At 49.1% G+C, this 14,522-nt stretch overlaps 1 protein-coding gene across 10 annotated transcripts in view; it reads right to left on the bottom strand.

Annotated features, from left to right (window-relative positions):
- CNOT1 (CCR4-NOT transcription complex subunit 1) overlaps positions 1-14,522 on the bottom strand; it is a 1,579,387-nt gene that overhangs the window by 380,481 nt on the left and 1,184,384 nt on the right. For 7 of the 10 annotated variants that reach the window (XM_085638198.1, XM_085638193.1, XM_085638201.1 and 4 more), the window contains one exon: positions 327-579. In XM_085638198.1, the coding sequence (XP_085494324.1) occupies positions 327-579 (253 nt within the window). The remainder of the gene's footprint in view (positions 1-326; positions 580-14,522) is intronic. The other 3 variants (XM_085638199.1, XM_085638196.1, XM_085638194.1) reach the window with 1 other exon arrangement.

The raw sequence follows: 14,522 nt of genomic DNA on the forward strand, positions 1-14,522 counted from the left end.
GCACACCTCATGTTTGCCATTTGTGTAAACCTGTTGTGGCAGTATCTAAAGTGGCATTCTACATGTCAGTTCATTCTCTGTCCCATGAAGTAGAGATCATCATGATACAAAAACATTTAAATCTGGATAGCGCAAAAACAAGGGGTTGAATGTATAAAAAAATATAGATACCCATTACAGAGAAAGAAAACTAAACACCAAGCATTATAAATTGCATATTTGAATGTCCAGGAGCTGCTATTTCACTTTAAAACAACAGATACACAGTATGTCAGTATTGACTGTGTCTGCCTACTTATGACAAATAAAAAAAATTAAAAAAACACCTTTCGTTCCAAAAGCTCTACCTGTCCAACAAACGCAGAGAAAGCTTTGGTGCTGTCACGGCCAGCTGCAGCTGAATGGTAAAGATTAACCCACTCCCGCAAGAGGTACTCTGCTTTTTCTCGGAGTCCTGGAGGATCATCGTATTCGGACGCCTGTGAAATCCCAGAATGCATCATGAAATTAGGGCCACCATGCGCACGGTCAATCATTGCTTCATAGTTCGATCGGAGGAGGTCCATGAGCTGTGGAAGTCTGAGGTAGAGTAAAAATACAATCAAGAATTTGAGGCCACAGTAATGTCTTTCAATGAAAGACAAAATGTCTTTATTTAAAGAACTAATATTTCCTTTGCAACTGTACATAGACCATCATTCAAAGGTTAGAAGCATTTCAACTGATGATTTTCCATGCCAGTCAATTACTTCCAGGACTTGATTACCCACACCTGTTAAATACATTAAATAGTGCACAAATCATTGTGAGAAAGTGGCTCTGTATATCCTGTTCCTTAATAGGTACAGGGTGTACAGAGTCCACAGTGCCCCAGGGTTTGACAGAGGCTAAAGTTAGATATAACCTTACTCTCTAAAGTGGTAGCTTGGTCGAGCAGTAAGGCAGTATCAGAGGACAGTGTAAAGCATTTGTTGTGTACAGTCAGCAAATGGTCTCATACACTCAACTGAACTCTAGGCCAATGGTTTGTGTATAAAAAATATATGCTTGTTTTATTTTAGAACCAACACTTGGATTTAAAATATACTTTCTCAACAAGAGATGTTTCATATAAATACTTTTGCAATATGCAATTGACTTTTGAAAACAGTTACAAGTGGTTGCAATAGGCAACTCTATCTTAAACACAACAATGCATTGAGCTCAATGGAAAATTCCAGTTATTTGCAACAGATAACTTTTTAGATTACCTTTTGAATTCCAGGACTGGATCCTAGATTCAGTCCTGGGTCAGTACTCAGAATCAAGTGATGAAAGTCGACTTAATTACTGTAATGATTTTTAAACAATATTTAGCTATTTTAAAAGTTGACACAATATTTCAAAGAAAACAGTCAATGATTCCCTATGGAAAAAATTCAAGTTGCAGGTACAGTATGTTATCGTTACTTTTGTAATCCAGTACTGGGTGCCTAGACTCAGTACTGGGACCTTTATCCAAAACAGGTAAGTAATTACGTTTTCAGATATTATACGATTTTTGAAGAATATTTAAAGATTCGAAAAGTCCACACTCAGAAGAAAATTCAGGAAAAAGCCAGTCAATGTTACCCTATGAGAAAAATAGAGTTATCGGTTAAAGGGTAAGCACTCGACTGGCAGAGTGGAGGTTCTGGGCATAGACTCAGGGGTCCCCCAAGGTCAGGTAGGTACAGTTGGTTCACCCTCAGCGACTCTAGGGCGGCCGGGTGCAGAGTGAGTTAGGCCCAATGTTATCCTATGAGGGATAGGGGGGCCTTGGTTGGTGGCTGCTGACTGGCAAGCCACGCGGCTGTGGGAGCTGGGCTCCTGGTCACTTACTCAGGGCAAGTGGGGAAGTAGGTTAGAGTAGAGTTTTCACGGCCAGGGCCACACGGGCGGCTGGGTGCAGGGTACTTTTGAGCCGTCCGGCGCTCAATTGATTTCTATGGGAAATCTCCGGTTTGGAAAAAGGCTGCAAGCTCGGGGACGAGGATTCTTCAGGTGCCACCACCACTTCGAGAGGTAAGTTGGGTAGTTGGAGGATAGGTAGGTACCCCGGGATTGGGCACAGGGGTGCCTTTTGGTGTCGGGAAATCTTACCCTCTGTTGATCGCGGTGGGGGGGGCACCTGGTTCTGAGGCTGCAGGCTCATTCAGGAGTGTCGAGGGAGGTCCTTGGGTGCCGGACTCGGGGTCACAGTCGCCGTGGGGTCGTCCTCGTGGTCTTTGTCCACTCCGGCACCGTGAGAAAGTGGCTCTGTATATACTGTTCCTTAATAGGTATAGGGTGTACAGAGTCCACAGACCAAGGGTTTAACAGAGGTTAAAGTTAGATATAACCTTACTCTCCAAAGTGGTAGCCTGGTCGAGCAGTAAGGCAGTATCAGAGGACGTGTAAAGCATTTGTTGTACACACTCAGTCAGCAAATGGTTTCACACACTCAATAACTGAACTCTAGGCCAATGGTTTGTATATAAAAAATATATGCTTGTTTTATTTTAGAACCAACACTTGGAATTAAAATATACTTTCTCGATAGGAGATGTTTCATAAAAATACTTTTGTATATGCAATAGACTTTTTAGTTAACAGTTAAAATAGTTGCAGTAAGCAACTCTATTTCTTAACACAATACATTGAGCTCAATGATAAATTCAAATTATATGCAACAGATTACTTTTTAGATTACTTTTGTAATTCCAGGCCTGGATCCTAGATCCAGTCCTGGGTCAGTTCTCAGCATCAGTTGTACAAAGTCGACTTTGGTACTGTAATGATTTTTAACTAATATTTAGCTATTCTCAAAGTCAGCACTTTGAAAATATTTCAGAGGAAACAATCAATGATTCCCTATGGAAGAAAATTTAGGTTACAGGTACAGTAGGTTATTGTTACTTTTGTAATCCAGTACTGGGTGCCTAGACTCAGTACTGGGACTTTTATCCAAAACAGGTAAGTAATTACGTTTTCAGATGCTATACGATTTTTGAAGAATATTTAGAAATTGCAGAAATCAACACTTAGAAGAAATTTCACAGAAAAACAGTAAATGATTTCCTATGGAAGAAAAATGAGTTAAAGGTAAGTATAGTTGTGGGTACTTTTCAGAGTCAGTGCTGGGCACCAAGATCCAGCACTGGGAGCTCACCTAAGAGCAGGTGAGTAAATTAGTTTTTGTCACTCGGCTGATTTTTGGTGATTTGAAGATTTGAAAAGTCCACACTTAGAAGAATTTCAGGAAAAAGCCAGTCAATGTTACCCTATGAGGAAAATAGAGTTTGCCGTTTAAGGGTAAGTACTCGACTGGCAGAGTTGAGGTTCTGGGCACAGACTCGGGGGTCTCCCAGGGTCAGGTAGGTACAGTTGTTTCACCCTCAGCGACTCTAGGGCGGCCGGGTGCAGAGAGAGTTAGGCCCGATGTTATCCTATGAGGGATGGGGGGACCTTGTTTGGTGGCTGCTGTCTGGCAAGCTACGCGGCTGTGGGAGCTGGGCTCCTGGTCACTTACTCAGGGCAAGTGGGGAAGTAGGTTAGAGTAGAGTTTTCACGGCCAGGGCCACACGGGCGGCTGGGTGCAGGGTACTTTTGAGCCGTCCGGCGCTCAATTGATTTCTATGGGAAATCTCCGGTTTGGAAAAAGACTGCAGGCTCGGGGACGAAGACTCTTCAGGTGCCGCCGCCACCACCACCACCACCACCACTTCGAGAGGTAAGTTGGGTAGTTGGAGGATAGGTAGGTACCCCGGGATTGGACACAGCGGGCCGTGGGGCGCCGGGTGCAGGGGTGCCTTTTGGTGTCAGGAATTTCTTACCCTCTGTTGATCGCGGTTGGGGTGGCACTCTGTTCTGAGGCGGCAGGCTTCTTCAGGATTGTCGAGGGGGGTCCTTGGGTACCGGACTCGGGGTCACAGTCGCCGTGGGGTCGTCCTCGTGGGTTTAGTTCACTCCGGCACCGGCCAGGCTGGGCGGGTGCAGAGTGGGCTGGGATCGCGGTTCCGGGCTGCTGCCAGGGGTGAAAGGTAGGTTCTGAGTAGAGCCTCTACTCATGGGAGTCCCAGGGGATCAGAGTTCAAAGGTAGCCTGGTCCTCCGGGGTTTCTGAGGATGCCGGGTTTGGAGCAGGAGCAGGTTCGATGTCGACAGTCCGGTAGGGCTGGGGCCAAAGCAGTTGGTGTCTCCCTCTCCTTCACAGCTGCAGGGCAGGTCTTCGTTTCTTCTCGCTCTTCTTGTAGTTTCGAAATCTGGAATCTGGGGAAGGAAGGTTCAGGGTGACCCTAAACACTAGATTTAGGGGCGTTACAGGTAGGTGAAGGCCAGGGACCAATAGCCTAATCCTGATAGGGTAGAGCCTCCCATCTTCAAGATGGCTAGAGCCCGGAGATGTGCTTCACCTCGCCTCCCCCACCTGAGGGGTGGGGTGGGCAGGCTGGCACATCCCCTGTCCTTGTATGGGGTTTCCGGCCAAGCTTCCCGCCAGAGTGGGGGGTTGCAGTGGCCTGGGGAAACTCCTAGAGGCGGCAGGCCTTTGAAGCTTCCCTTTGCTCATCCTGGGGGAGGAGATCTATCACCTCACCCAGGATGTGCATTGTTGCAGGCCCGGGTGAGCAGGGGCTCTCCCACCCAGGGGTCCAGCAACGTGTCTGCTGTGTGGCAGCCTGGGCAGCCTCAGAGCAGACGTGGATTGTAGGTTAGTTGTAAGGGGGCATCTCTAAGATGCCCACTGGTGTGCTTGGTACATTAAAGCCCACACTGGCATCAGTGTGGGTTTAATGTGCTGAGAAGTTTGATACCAAACTTCCCAGTCTTCAGTGTTGCCATTATGGTGCTGTGGAGCTCGTGTTTGACGAGCTCCCAGCACCATGTACTCTAAAATGGCAGCACTGCACTTACAGTGCCCGGGAATGGACCCGGGTACTGTAGGGGCACAGGGCTCCTGCTCCTGTGCCCACACCATGGGCATAAGGCACCCAGCCAGAGTGGTGGGTGACATATCCCTTGGCAGTGTAGGTGATGGGCATGGCACACAGATGTGTGCCATGTCAACTCTTCATTTTGTCCTGCACCCAGACACTCAGCCTGCAAAGGCAGTGTGTGTGTGTGTAAGGGTACAGGGCCTCTAAGGGTGGCACAATGAGTGCTGCAGCCCTTATGGGCCTTCCCTGGTCACAAGGCCCTGGGTGCCTAGGGTACCATTTACCAGGGGCTGACATGTGGCCACGGTTTGCCAATTTGGAGTTTGTGCGTTTTAAGGAAGGAACATAGGCCCTGGGCACCTGATTGGCAGGAACCCAGGGTACACTCAATCGAAGTACATTCAGCAATTTAGCAAAAAGTGGGGGCATACCATGCAAGAAAGATGGCACTTCCTCACACAAACCTCTCAGTCTTTAGTGTTGCCATTATGGTGCTGTGGAGCTCGTGTTTGACGAGCTCTCAGCACCATGTACTCTTAAATGGCAGCACTGCACTTACAGTGCTGAGGAATGGACCTGGGCACTGTAGGGGCACAGGGCTTCTGCTCCTGTGCCCACACCATTGGCATAAGGCACCCAGCTAGAGGAGTGGCTGATGTATGCCATGGCAGTGTAGGTGATGGGCATGGCACACAGGGATTTGTGTCATGTCGACTTTGTTTCTGTCTTGCACCAAACACTCAGCCTGCAAAGGAAGTAAGTGTGTGTAAGGGTACAGGGCCTCTAAGGGTGGCACAATGAGTGATGCAGCCCTTAGAGGCCTCCCCTGGTCACAAGGCCCTGGGTACCTAGGGTACCACTTACCAGGGGCTGACATGTGGCCAGGGTTTGCCGTTTTAGGGAAGGAACATAGGCCCTGGGCACCTGATTGGCAGGAGTCCAGGGCACACTCAGTCAAAGTACATTCAGCAATTCAGCAAACAGTGGGGGCATACCACGCAAGAAAGATGGCACTTTCTCACAATCATCCCCTAAATTATTCGAATGTAACTGATCTAGTGCTCTCTCATGAAATCATCTATCATCTAAAAAGCAATTTCTCCAAAACAAAATTAGGTGCAGTACTAAGTTGCCTCGTATGTGAACATATTTACTTTGCTGGTCTAAGGCGTGTTAACCCTCCTTATGTGGAGACTGATCTCTGTAAGACTAATTTTAGATAGTAACTTCAAATTAGAAGTTCCGCCAACTTATGTATCTCCACACCAGATTGTGCTCATTGAATACACCTAGTTACATCGCATTTACCTCTGAGCTGCCCCATTAGGAGCGTAATCATCTTAGACTTCTTCCCAACATAAAGAACAAGTTACTTACCTCAAGTAACGCTTTTTCTTTAGGATACAGTATCTCCCTGTGGATTCCTCACCTATGGAACTAGCCCTTGCGCATCATTCCACAGAAACTTTTCTCATAGGTCTCCCACGTCGACGTCACAATGGCACTGCTCCGCACGCGACTCCACACGACATCATCAGAACCACAAGAAGGCCTAGTCAGTGTGTTGGTCAGTTTCACCCTTTTTTCCGTGCCTTTGAGGCGAATGGGTGAACCGACAACATTTACACAAGTATACAACTTTCAAGTATACATAAAACTTACAAATAGTGAAAGGAGAACACTTGAAATTCTATAGAATAGACATTTCCTAGCAAAAAACATAACATGAATGATAAAGAAATATAAGAACTTCATAAATCTTTTTAGTGTCAGTAGAAAAGCAATGGGGAGGCGGATGGGTCAGTGAGGAATCCACAGGCAGATACTGTTTCCACCAGAAAAAGCGTTACTGAAGGTAAGTAACTTGTTCCTCTGATGGATACATCTGCCTGTGGATTCCTCACCTTTCAACTTGAAGAACAAGTTACTTACCTTCGGTAACGATATCTGTAAGAAACATTAGTTAGTTAGATTTCTCACCTTAGAATATTCCCAGGCGTCAGGCTGGATCCGGAAAGATTTTTCGTCAGCAATACCCTTTGCGCGTCGCTAGGCGTCGTCTGCGGCTCCGCGTCAGTCGTCGGCATGCGCCGGAATGACGTTGGAGTACTTAGATGCCACCCTCGCGCGCTGTCAGTTCTTGTACATAGCTTTCCGCGCCAGGAACGCAGAGCCATGCAAGAGACCGACACTGGTGCCAAAAAAGTCTAGGGCCCAGAATGAATATGCTACTTACCAGTATGCATCTGTTCTTGGCATGTAGGGCTGCTGACATTCATATCTGTGCATAGATCGCCGCCTAGTGTTGGGTCCGGATGATTGCACATTGTTGTCCTGGAAGAGTCTTCGAAGTATCCTGAGATTGGTGACTCCTCCCCTGGACCACAGTGTGCATGGGCATCCTCTCCATCCCCAGATTGTTTTTCGCCATTGTGGCAGTGATGGAGTAGATACAGGAAGTGATGACCATGCTATACAGTAATTCTGAGAGCTGCAGCTGCTACAGGCGCCGGGGAGGAGGGTGGGCGATATGAATGTCAGCAGCCCTACATGCCAAGAACAGATGCATACTGGTAAGTAGCATATTCAGTTTGAGGCATGTGGGCTGCTGAATTCATATCTGTGCATAGAATACACAGCAGTACCTCCTATTAGCGGCGGCTACCCGTGCCAGCTGCAGCAGTCTGAAAAAGAGTTTTGAGAACAGCCTGTCCTACAGCTGCCTGCTGTTTTGAGTGTACATCTACACAGTAGTGTTTGGTAAATGTATGTATAGTGGACCATGTGGCTGCTCTACATATTTCCTGTAAAGGAATGTTTCCCAGGAAAGCCATGGACGCCCCTAACTTTCGTGTTGAGTGGGCTCGTGGGGGAATCGTTAATGTGCGTTTAGCTTTTTGATAACAAATTTGGATACATTTAACGATCCATCTGGCTAGACCTGCTTTGGAAATGGCGTTGCCCTTGTGTTGTGGAGAGAAGGCAACGAAGAGTTGTTTAGTCTTCCTAAAGTTTTTAGTTCTGTCAATATAGTACATGAGGGCCCTCTTTACATCTAGTGTGTGGAGCATTCTCTCTGCGACATTTTGTGGGTTTTGAAAGAAAACAGGCAGTTCAATGGTTTGGTTCATGTGGAACTGCGATATTACTTTAGGCATGAATTTGGGGTTGGTACGTAGTACGACCCGGTTTGCGTGAACCTGTATAAATGGCTCCTGAATGGTTAGTGCCTGGAGTTCACTAACTCTCCTTAAGGAAGTGATGGCAACCAGGAAAGCCACTTTCCAGGTGAGGAATTGAATCTCACATGAATGGAGAGGTTCAAAGGGCGGACCCATTAATCTGGTGAGGACCAAGTTGAGGTTCCACACCGGTGCTGGTGGGTGCCTTGGGGGAATCAATCGTTTAAGTCCTTCCAAGAAGGCTTTGATGGCAGGCACTCTGAATAAAGAGAGGTGCTGGCTGTTTTGGAGATAGGCTGCTATTGCGGTTAAATGGATACGTATTTAGGTGTACGCCAGATTGCATCGGTATAGGTGCAATAGATAGCAGATTATGTTCTGAATAGATGCGTCTAGCGGGTTAATGTCATTGTTGTTGCAATAAATGACAAACCTCTTCCATTTGGCTGCATAGCAAGCTCTGGTAGTGGGTCTCCTGGCCTCCTTAATGATCTCCATACAGTCAGGTGGCAGGTTTAGGTAGCCAAACTCTAGGACTTGAGGAGCCAGATTGCCAGGTTCAGCTGTTGCGGATCTGGGTGCTGAATTTCTCCATGGTTCTGCGTCAAAAGCGCGGGTTTGATCCGCAGCCTTTGATGCGGCACCACGGAAAGTTCCAGAAAGGTGGTGTACCATGGCTGGCGCGCCCATGTTGGAGCAACCAGGATGAGTGTCAGTGAGTGCTGTCGCAGTTTGCGTGCCACCAGCGGTATCAACGGCGCTGGGGGAAAAGCGTACGCAAATCTGCCGGACCAGTTCATCCATATCGCATTGCCCTGCGACTGTGGATGTGGGAACCTGGCGGCAAAGCTTTGGCATTTTGCGTTTTCCCTTGTGGCGAATAGGTCTATCTCTGGATGACCCCACTGCTGGAAGTACGGTTGGAGTACTGATGGGTGTAACTCCCACTCGTGCATCTGGTGGCTGTGTCTGCTGAGCAGATCCGCCATCTGGTTGTCCTTGCCTGGGAGGTGTTCCGCCATGAGGAATATGTTCCTCTGAATGGCCCACTTCCACATGCTCTGAGCCAGATGAGACAACTGTGGAGAGTGTGTTCCTCCCTGCTTCTGTATGTAGTACATGGCAGTCATGTTGTCCGTCCGGATCAACACGACTTTGTTGCACAAGTGTACTTTGAATGCCTTCATGGCTAGGAAGATTGCCATCAGTTCAAGAATGTTGATGTGCATCTTCTTTTGTTGTGTAGTCCATAGTCCCTGCACTGTGTAATTGAGTACATCAGCTCCCCATCCCTGGAGAGACGCGTCCGCTGTCAGTAGAATTTGTGGAACAGGCTCTTGGAACGGTCGGCCCTTGCAAAGGTTTTGTGGATTCCACCAATGCAGAGAGTTGTATGCCCGACCGCTCACCAACACTAGGTCTTTTAGTTGCCCGTGAGCCTGATTCCATTGACGTGCTAAGCACTCCTGAAGCGGGCGCATATGTAGTCTCGCGTGTGGGACTATGAAAATGCAGGAGGCCATCATGCCTATCAACTGCATGAACACTCGCGCAGGAAGGGAGTGTTGAGGTTTGAATTTTGAGATCAGCAGTTGCATGCTGTTGATTCTCACTAAAGTCGGCTGAGCTGTGGCAGCCAGAGTGTTGATTGTCGCGCCTAAGTACTGTTGTACGTGCGCAGGTTGGAGACTTGATTTCGGGTAATTTAGTGAGAATCCCAGATCGTGAAGAAGGTGAATGGTGTGGGACATGTGGGTGGCACATTGTTGTGCTGACTTGGCCTGAACTAGCCAGTCGTCCAAATAAGGGAAGACGTGAATGTTTTGTCTTCGCAGATGCGCGGCCACTGTCGCCAGGCACTTGGTAAAGACCCTGGGTGCTGTTATTACTCCGAAGGGGAGAACTTTGAACTGATAGTGATTCCCTTGAATAGTGAATCTGAGGTATTTCCTGTGTGAAGGGTGTATTGGTATGTGGAAGTTTGCATCCTTCAGGTCTAGCGTAGCTAGGAAATCCCCTTGACTGAGTAGTGTGAGAACCTTTTGGAGGGTGAGCATATGGAAATGCTCCGATAGTATATATAGGTTTAGGGGTCGCAGGTCTAGGATAGGCCTGAGCGAGCCGTCCTTTTTTGGGATCAAGAAGTACAGAGAGTACACCCCTTTGCCCTGCTGGGCGATGGGCACTACTTCTATTGCCCCTTTTGTGAGCATAGCAAGCACTTCTTGCTGGAGTAAATCTAAGTGTTCGGCTGACATAGGACGGTGCTTTGGTGGTATGTTGGGTGGAGTGGAAGTTAGTTCCAGACAGTACCCATGTTGGATGATGTCCCTGACCCACCTGTCCGTGGTGATGTTCTTCCATGCGGACAGGAACAGCTGGAGTCGTCCCCCGACAGGTGTTATGTGGTTGGGGGCTAAGGAGAGGGCGGCACTGTTTGTTCTTTGGGGAGGACTTGGTGTTGCCATATCCATGTCCCCTGCCCTTGGTGCTGGATCCACGATATCCACCCCTGTTTTTGTCGTAGGTGCTTTGTGTGCCACCTTTAGCATACTGTTGTTGTGACCCCTGACCCCTTGACGTTCCCCTATTTCCTGTGCGACGAAAGGAGCCACTACGAAATTGTTGCGTTTGTAGCGCCCCCATAGATTTGGCAGTGTCTGTGTCTTTTTTTATTTTCTCTAGGGTAGTGTCAACGTCTGGGCCAAATAAAAATTCTGTGTTAACCGGTAAGTTCAGGATATTGTTTTGGATCTCGGGTTTGAAGCCTGAGATGCGTAACCAGGCATGGCGTCGCAGCATGACACTTGTGTTAATTGCCCTGGCCGCTGTGTCAGCTGCGTCTAGGGCGCATTTTATAGATGCATTAGTGAGGAGTTGTCCTTCTCTAATGAGGAGTTCCGCTGACTCTTTATACTCCTCTGGTAGATGTTGGAGCAGTGACTCCAGCGTGTCATCATGTGACCTGTCATAACGTGCCAGGAGTGCCTGTGTATTGGCAATGCGCAGGATATTCGCTGCTTGAGCTGCAATGCGTTTGCCCGATGTTTCAAGGACTTTTGACTCTTTGTCTGGGGGAGGAGCATCACCAGTCGTCTGTGAGTGGGCTCTTTTGCGAGCGTTGGCAACCACCAGAGAGTCTAATGGCAACTGACCTCTAATGAATTTAGGGTCACCGGGTGCAGGCTTATATTTCTTTTCAATCCTGGGGTTTAACACCCGGGCTCTTGTGGTGTCCTTGAAAATGTCTTTGGCAGGTTTCAGAACCCCTTTAAGCATGGGCAGAGTCTTGACAGTCCTTTCTGAAGATGCGAAAGTGTCAAGCAGGAAGTCCTCCTCAATGGCGTCAGAATGTAGCTCCACCCCATGATGAGCAGCAGCCCGTTCGATAAGGGCATTAAATGCGGCCGTGTCCTCTGTAGGAGATGTTTTAATGTTGTAGAGTTGCGCATCCTGAGTATGTGGCGCGATACTTTGGTCTGTGGGGTCATCCCACGCCTGATCAGGGTGTTGTAGTGGTTCATCGGGATCTGCGTCCCCGGGGTAGATGGTATTGTCCCCACCATATTCCTGCATCGGGTCCGATTCAGAAGGGGTAGGAGAAAAGGACTGCGGATCTAAGTGGAGGGGATGGAAGTGTTCTTGTAGCACTGGTTCCTGCTCCGCCGGTAGCTTGCGTTTAAGAGGAATTTTGTATGGCACCTCTTCCCTGACTGGCGTTATTTTGCGCTTGTGGAGCATTAACCTGCCAGTGTCGGCGTCGATAAATTGTGGCCCCGAAGAATCTTGTTCTGTTAGGCCAGTGGTGGTGGACTGTGTGTGTAGGACACGTGTCCGAATCTGAAATAGTTTCGGTGCCGATGTCGGTGGCAGCCCAAATGTAATGTTGGTGGGCTCCGAGTGCACTGTACAGGGTGAGGTAGTGTCGGGACCCGAGGTAGAGTGGAGGGCTACCCGGTCAAGGATGCATTATAGAGATGCAGAGACCTGCTGCACAGCAAACTGAGCTGGTGGTTTGGTGGGCATCTTGGTAGTAGGTGTCGAGGCCGACCCCGACTTTTTTGTGGGAAGGGGGTCACTGGTCTGAAGGGATGCATCGACAGTCGACGTAGTCGAGGACTTATTCGGCATTGGTGCTTTAGGCGTCGAGGTAGCCGAGGTGGCCATCTTGACTGCGGAGGTTACGGGCTTCGGTGTCGGCGCCGAAGGTGTCGGTGCCTTGTGGTGCCCGAGGGCGCGCTTCTTCTGTGCGTCGACCGCGTCTGCTGCGGTGAGCTCGGCGCCGAAGTCTCTCTGTACGCGGTCGGAGCCGACTACTTTTTTCGGCGCCGGGGCAGTGGACTGTTTCGACGCCTTTGATCCGACCACCTCCAGTTTCACTTTCGATTTTGAAGGGACTGGAGCGATGGATGTGTTTGGGTTTAACAACCCGGTCGTCTTTGGTAATAGTGGCTCTTGCAGAGTGTTCGATGCCGGGCCGGAAGGCGGGGCCGAGGAACCATGTATTAGGTCTTGGGTAAGGCCCGAAGGCGATCCCTCGACCGGAGCCTGCCGACGATGTACAGTTTCGGCCTCCGTTTCGACGGATTGGCCTAGCTCCTTGGGAGAGCTGTCTTCTTCGGCCCCATAGGCTTCGTCGAAGTCCCCTACCTCGTCGACGGCTTCTTCACGTCGAAAGAGCACTTCGTCATAGTCGTCCGATTGGGAACCATGCTCTGAAGCGGGGCTAGAGACTATTTCTTCCACGCTCTCGGCGTCCCCGTCCTCGGTGCTGAATATATTGGTGGGTGCGGGCGCTGCCTGCTGCGCCTCGAGCCTCGCTGCCCGTCGGTTCCGCAGAGTCTTCTTGGATCGGAACCGTGCGCAGGCCATGCATTTCGATTCGTCGTGATCCGGCGAGAGACATTACAGACTGGGTGGACGTCGATATAAGGGTACTTGGCGTGGCACAACGGACACCTCTTGAACGGAGTCCTCGATTCCATCGTCGATCGAGCGTCGAAGTTTGGACCAATTCGGTCCGAAAGTTGGAAGAGGGTGTGGAGCACTAGAACTAGTAGTCGACACCGAACGGTAACTGTACCGACGAAAACTATAGGCCTTTTGGCCTAAAACTAAGAATTCCGAAGTTGAGCTAAGATAGTTGCATCCGAACCCAATGGCGGAAAAAAACAATCTGGGGATGGAGAGGATGCCCATGCGCACTGTGGTCCAGGGGAGGAGTCACCCATCTCAAGATACTTCGAAGACTCTTCCAGGACAACAATGTGCAATCATCCAGACCCAACACTAGGCGGCGATCTATGCACAGATATGAATTCAGCAGCCCACATGCCTCGAACAAGGGTAACCTTAACCCTAGATGTCGGTTTGCAGAACGCGGAGGAATCTAACTAACTAATGTTTCTTACAGATATTTCGTTACCGAAGGCAACTAACTTGTTCATCTGAAAGAAACACGTTAGTTAGATTCCTCACCTTAGAATAAATACCCCAGCAATACCAACCCCGGTGGTGGGTCTGCGAACCAACATCACACCAGAAAGTCCTGGAGAACAGAACGGCCAAAGAAGAAGTCTCTCCGGACTTTGCTGTCCAGGCAATAATGCTTGGCAAACATGTGCAGCGAGGCCCACGTTGCTGTTTGACAGATGTCCCCGACCCAGGGCAGTTGTCGCCGCCGTGGACCGAGTGGAATGGGACCTCAGCCCTACAGGAGGTTCCTTTTTAGCCAAGGCATAACAAGCTTTGATACACAATACGACCCACCGAGAGATGGTTCGCTTGTGTACCGCCCTCCCTTTCTTAGCGCCCACGTAGCCCACAAAGAGCTGGTCATCCACCGGAACTGCTTGGTGCGGTCCAAATAAAAGGACAGCACCCGTTTTGGGTCCAGACGGTGGAGCCTCTCTTCTTCTTTCAAAGGATGCGGAAAGAAGGTGGGCAACGTGACAGACTGCCCGATGTGGAAGGTAGTCACCACCTTAGGAAGAAAGGAAGGACGAGTCCGGAGAACAACTTTGTCTGGATGGACAGAAAGAAAAGGAGGCTTAGATGACAGAGCCTGGAGCTCACTCACCCGTCTAGCCGAGGTGATGGCTACCAGGAAAGCAGTCTTAAGAGTCAGAAGAAGAAGGGGACAATTGTGAAGATGCTAAAAGGGAGCGCACATCAGAAAGGTCAAGACAAGATTCAAATCCCACTGAGAAATTACGAAGGGGACAGGAGGGAACATGCGAGTAATGCCTTTAAGAAAAAGCGAAACAGGGGATTTGAAAAGAGAAGGCTGATCAGGAAGCCGTAAGAAAGCAGAGATCGCAGAAAGATAACCTTTCAAGGTGCCCAGAGCAGAGCTCTGCTGGGCCAAAGAAAGAAGAAAGAGGAGAACCTCAGAAAGAGGGGCGGAA

The sequence above is a fragment of the Triturus cristatus genome, chromosome 12, assembly GCF_964204655.1.
Source record: "Triturus cristatus chromosome 12, aTriCri1.1, whole genome shotgun sequence".
Lineage (NCBI taxonomy): Eukaryota > Metazoa > Chordata > Amphibia > Caudata > Salamandridae > Triturus > Triturus cristatus.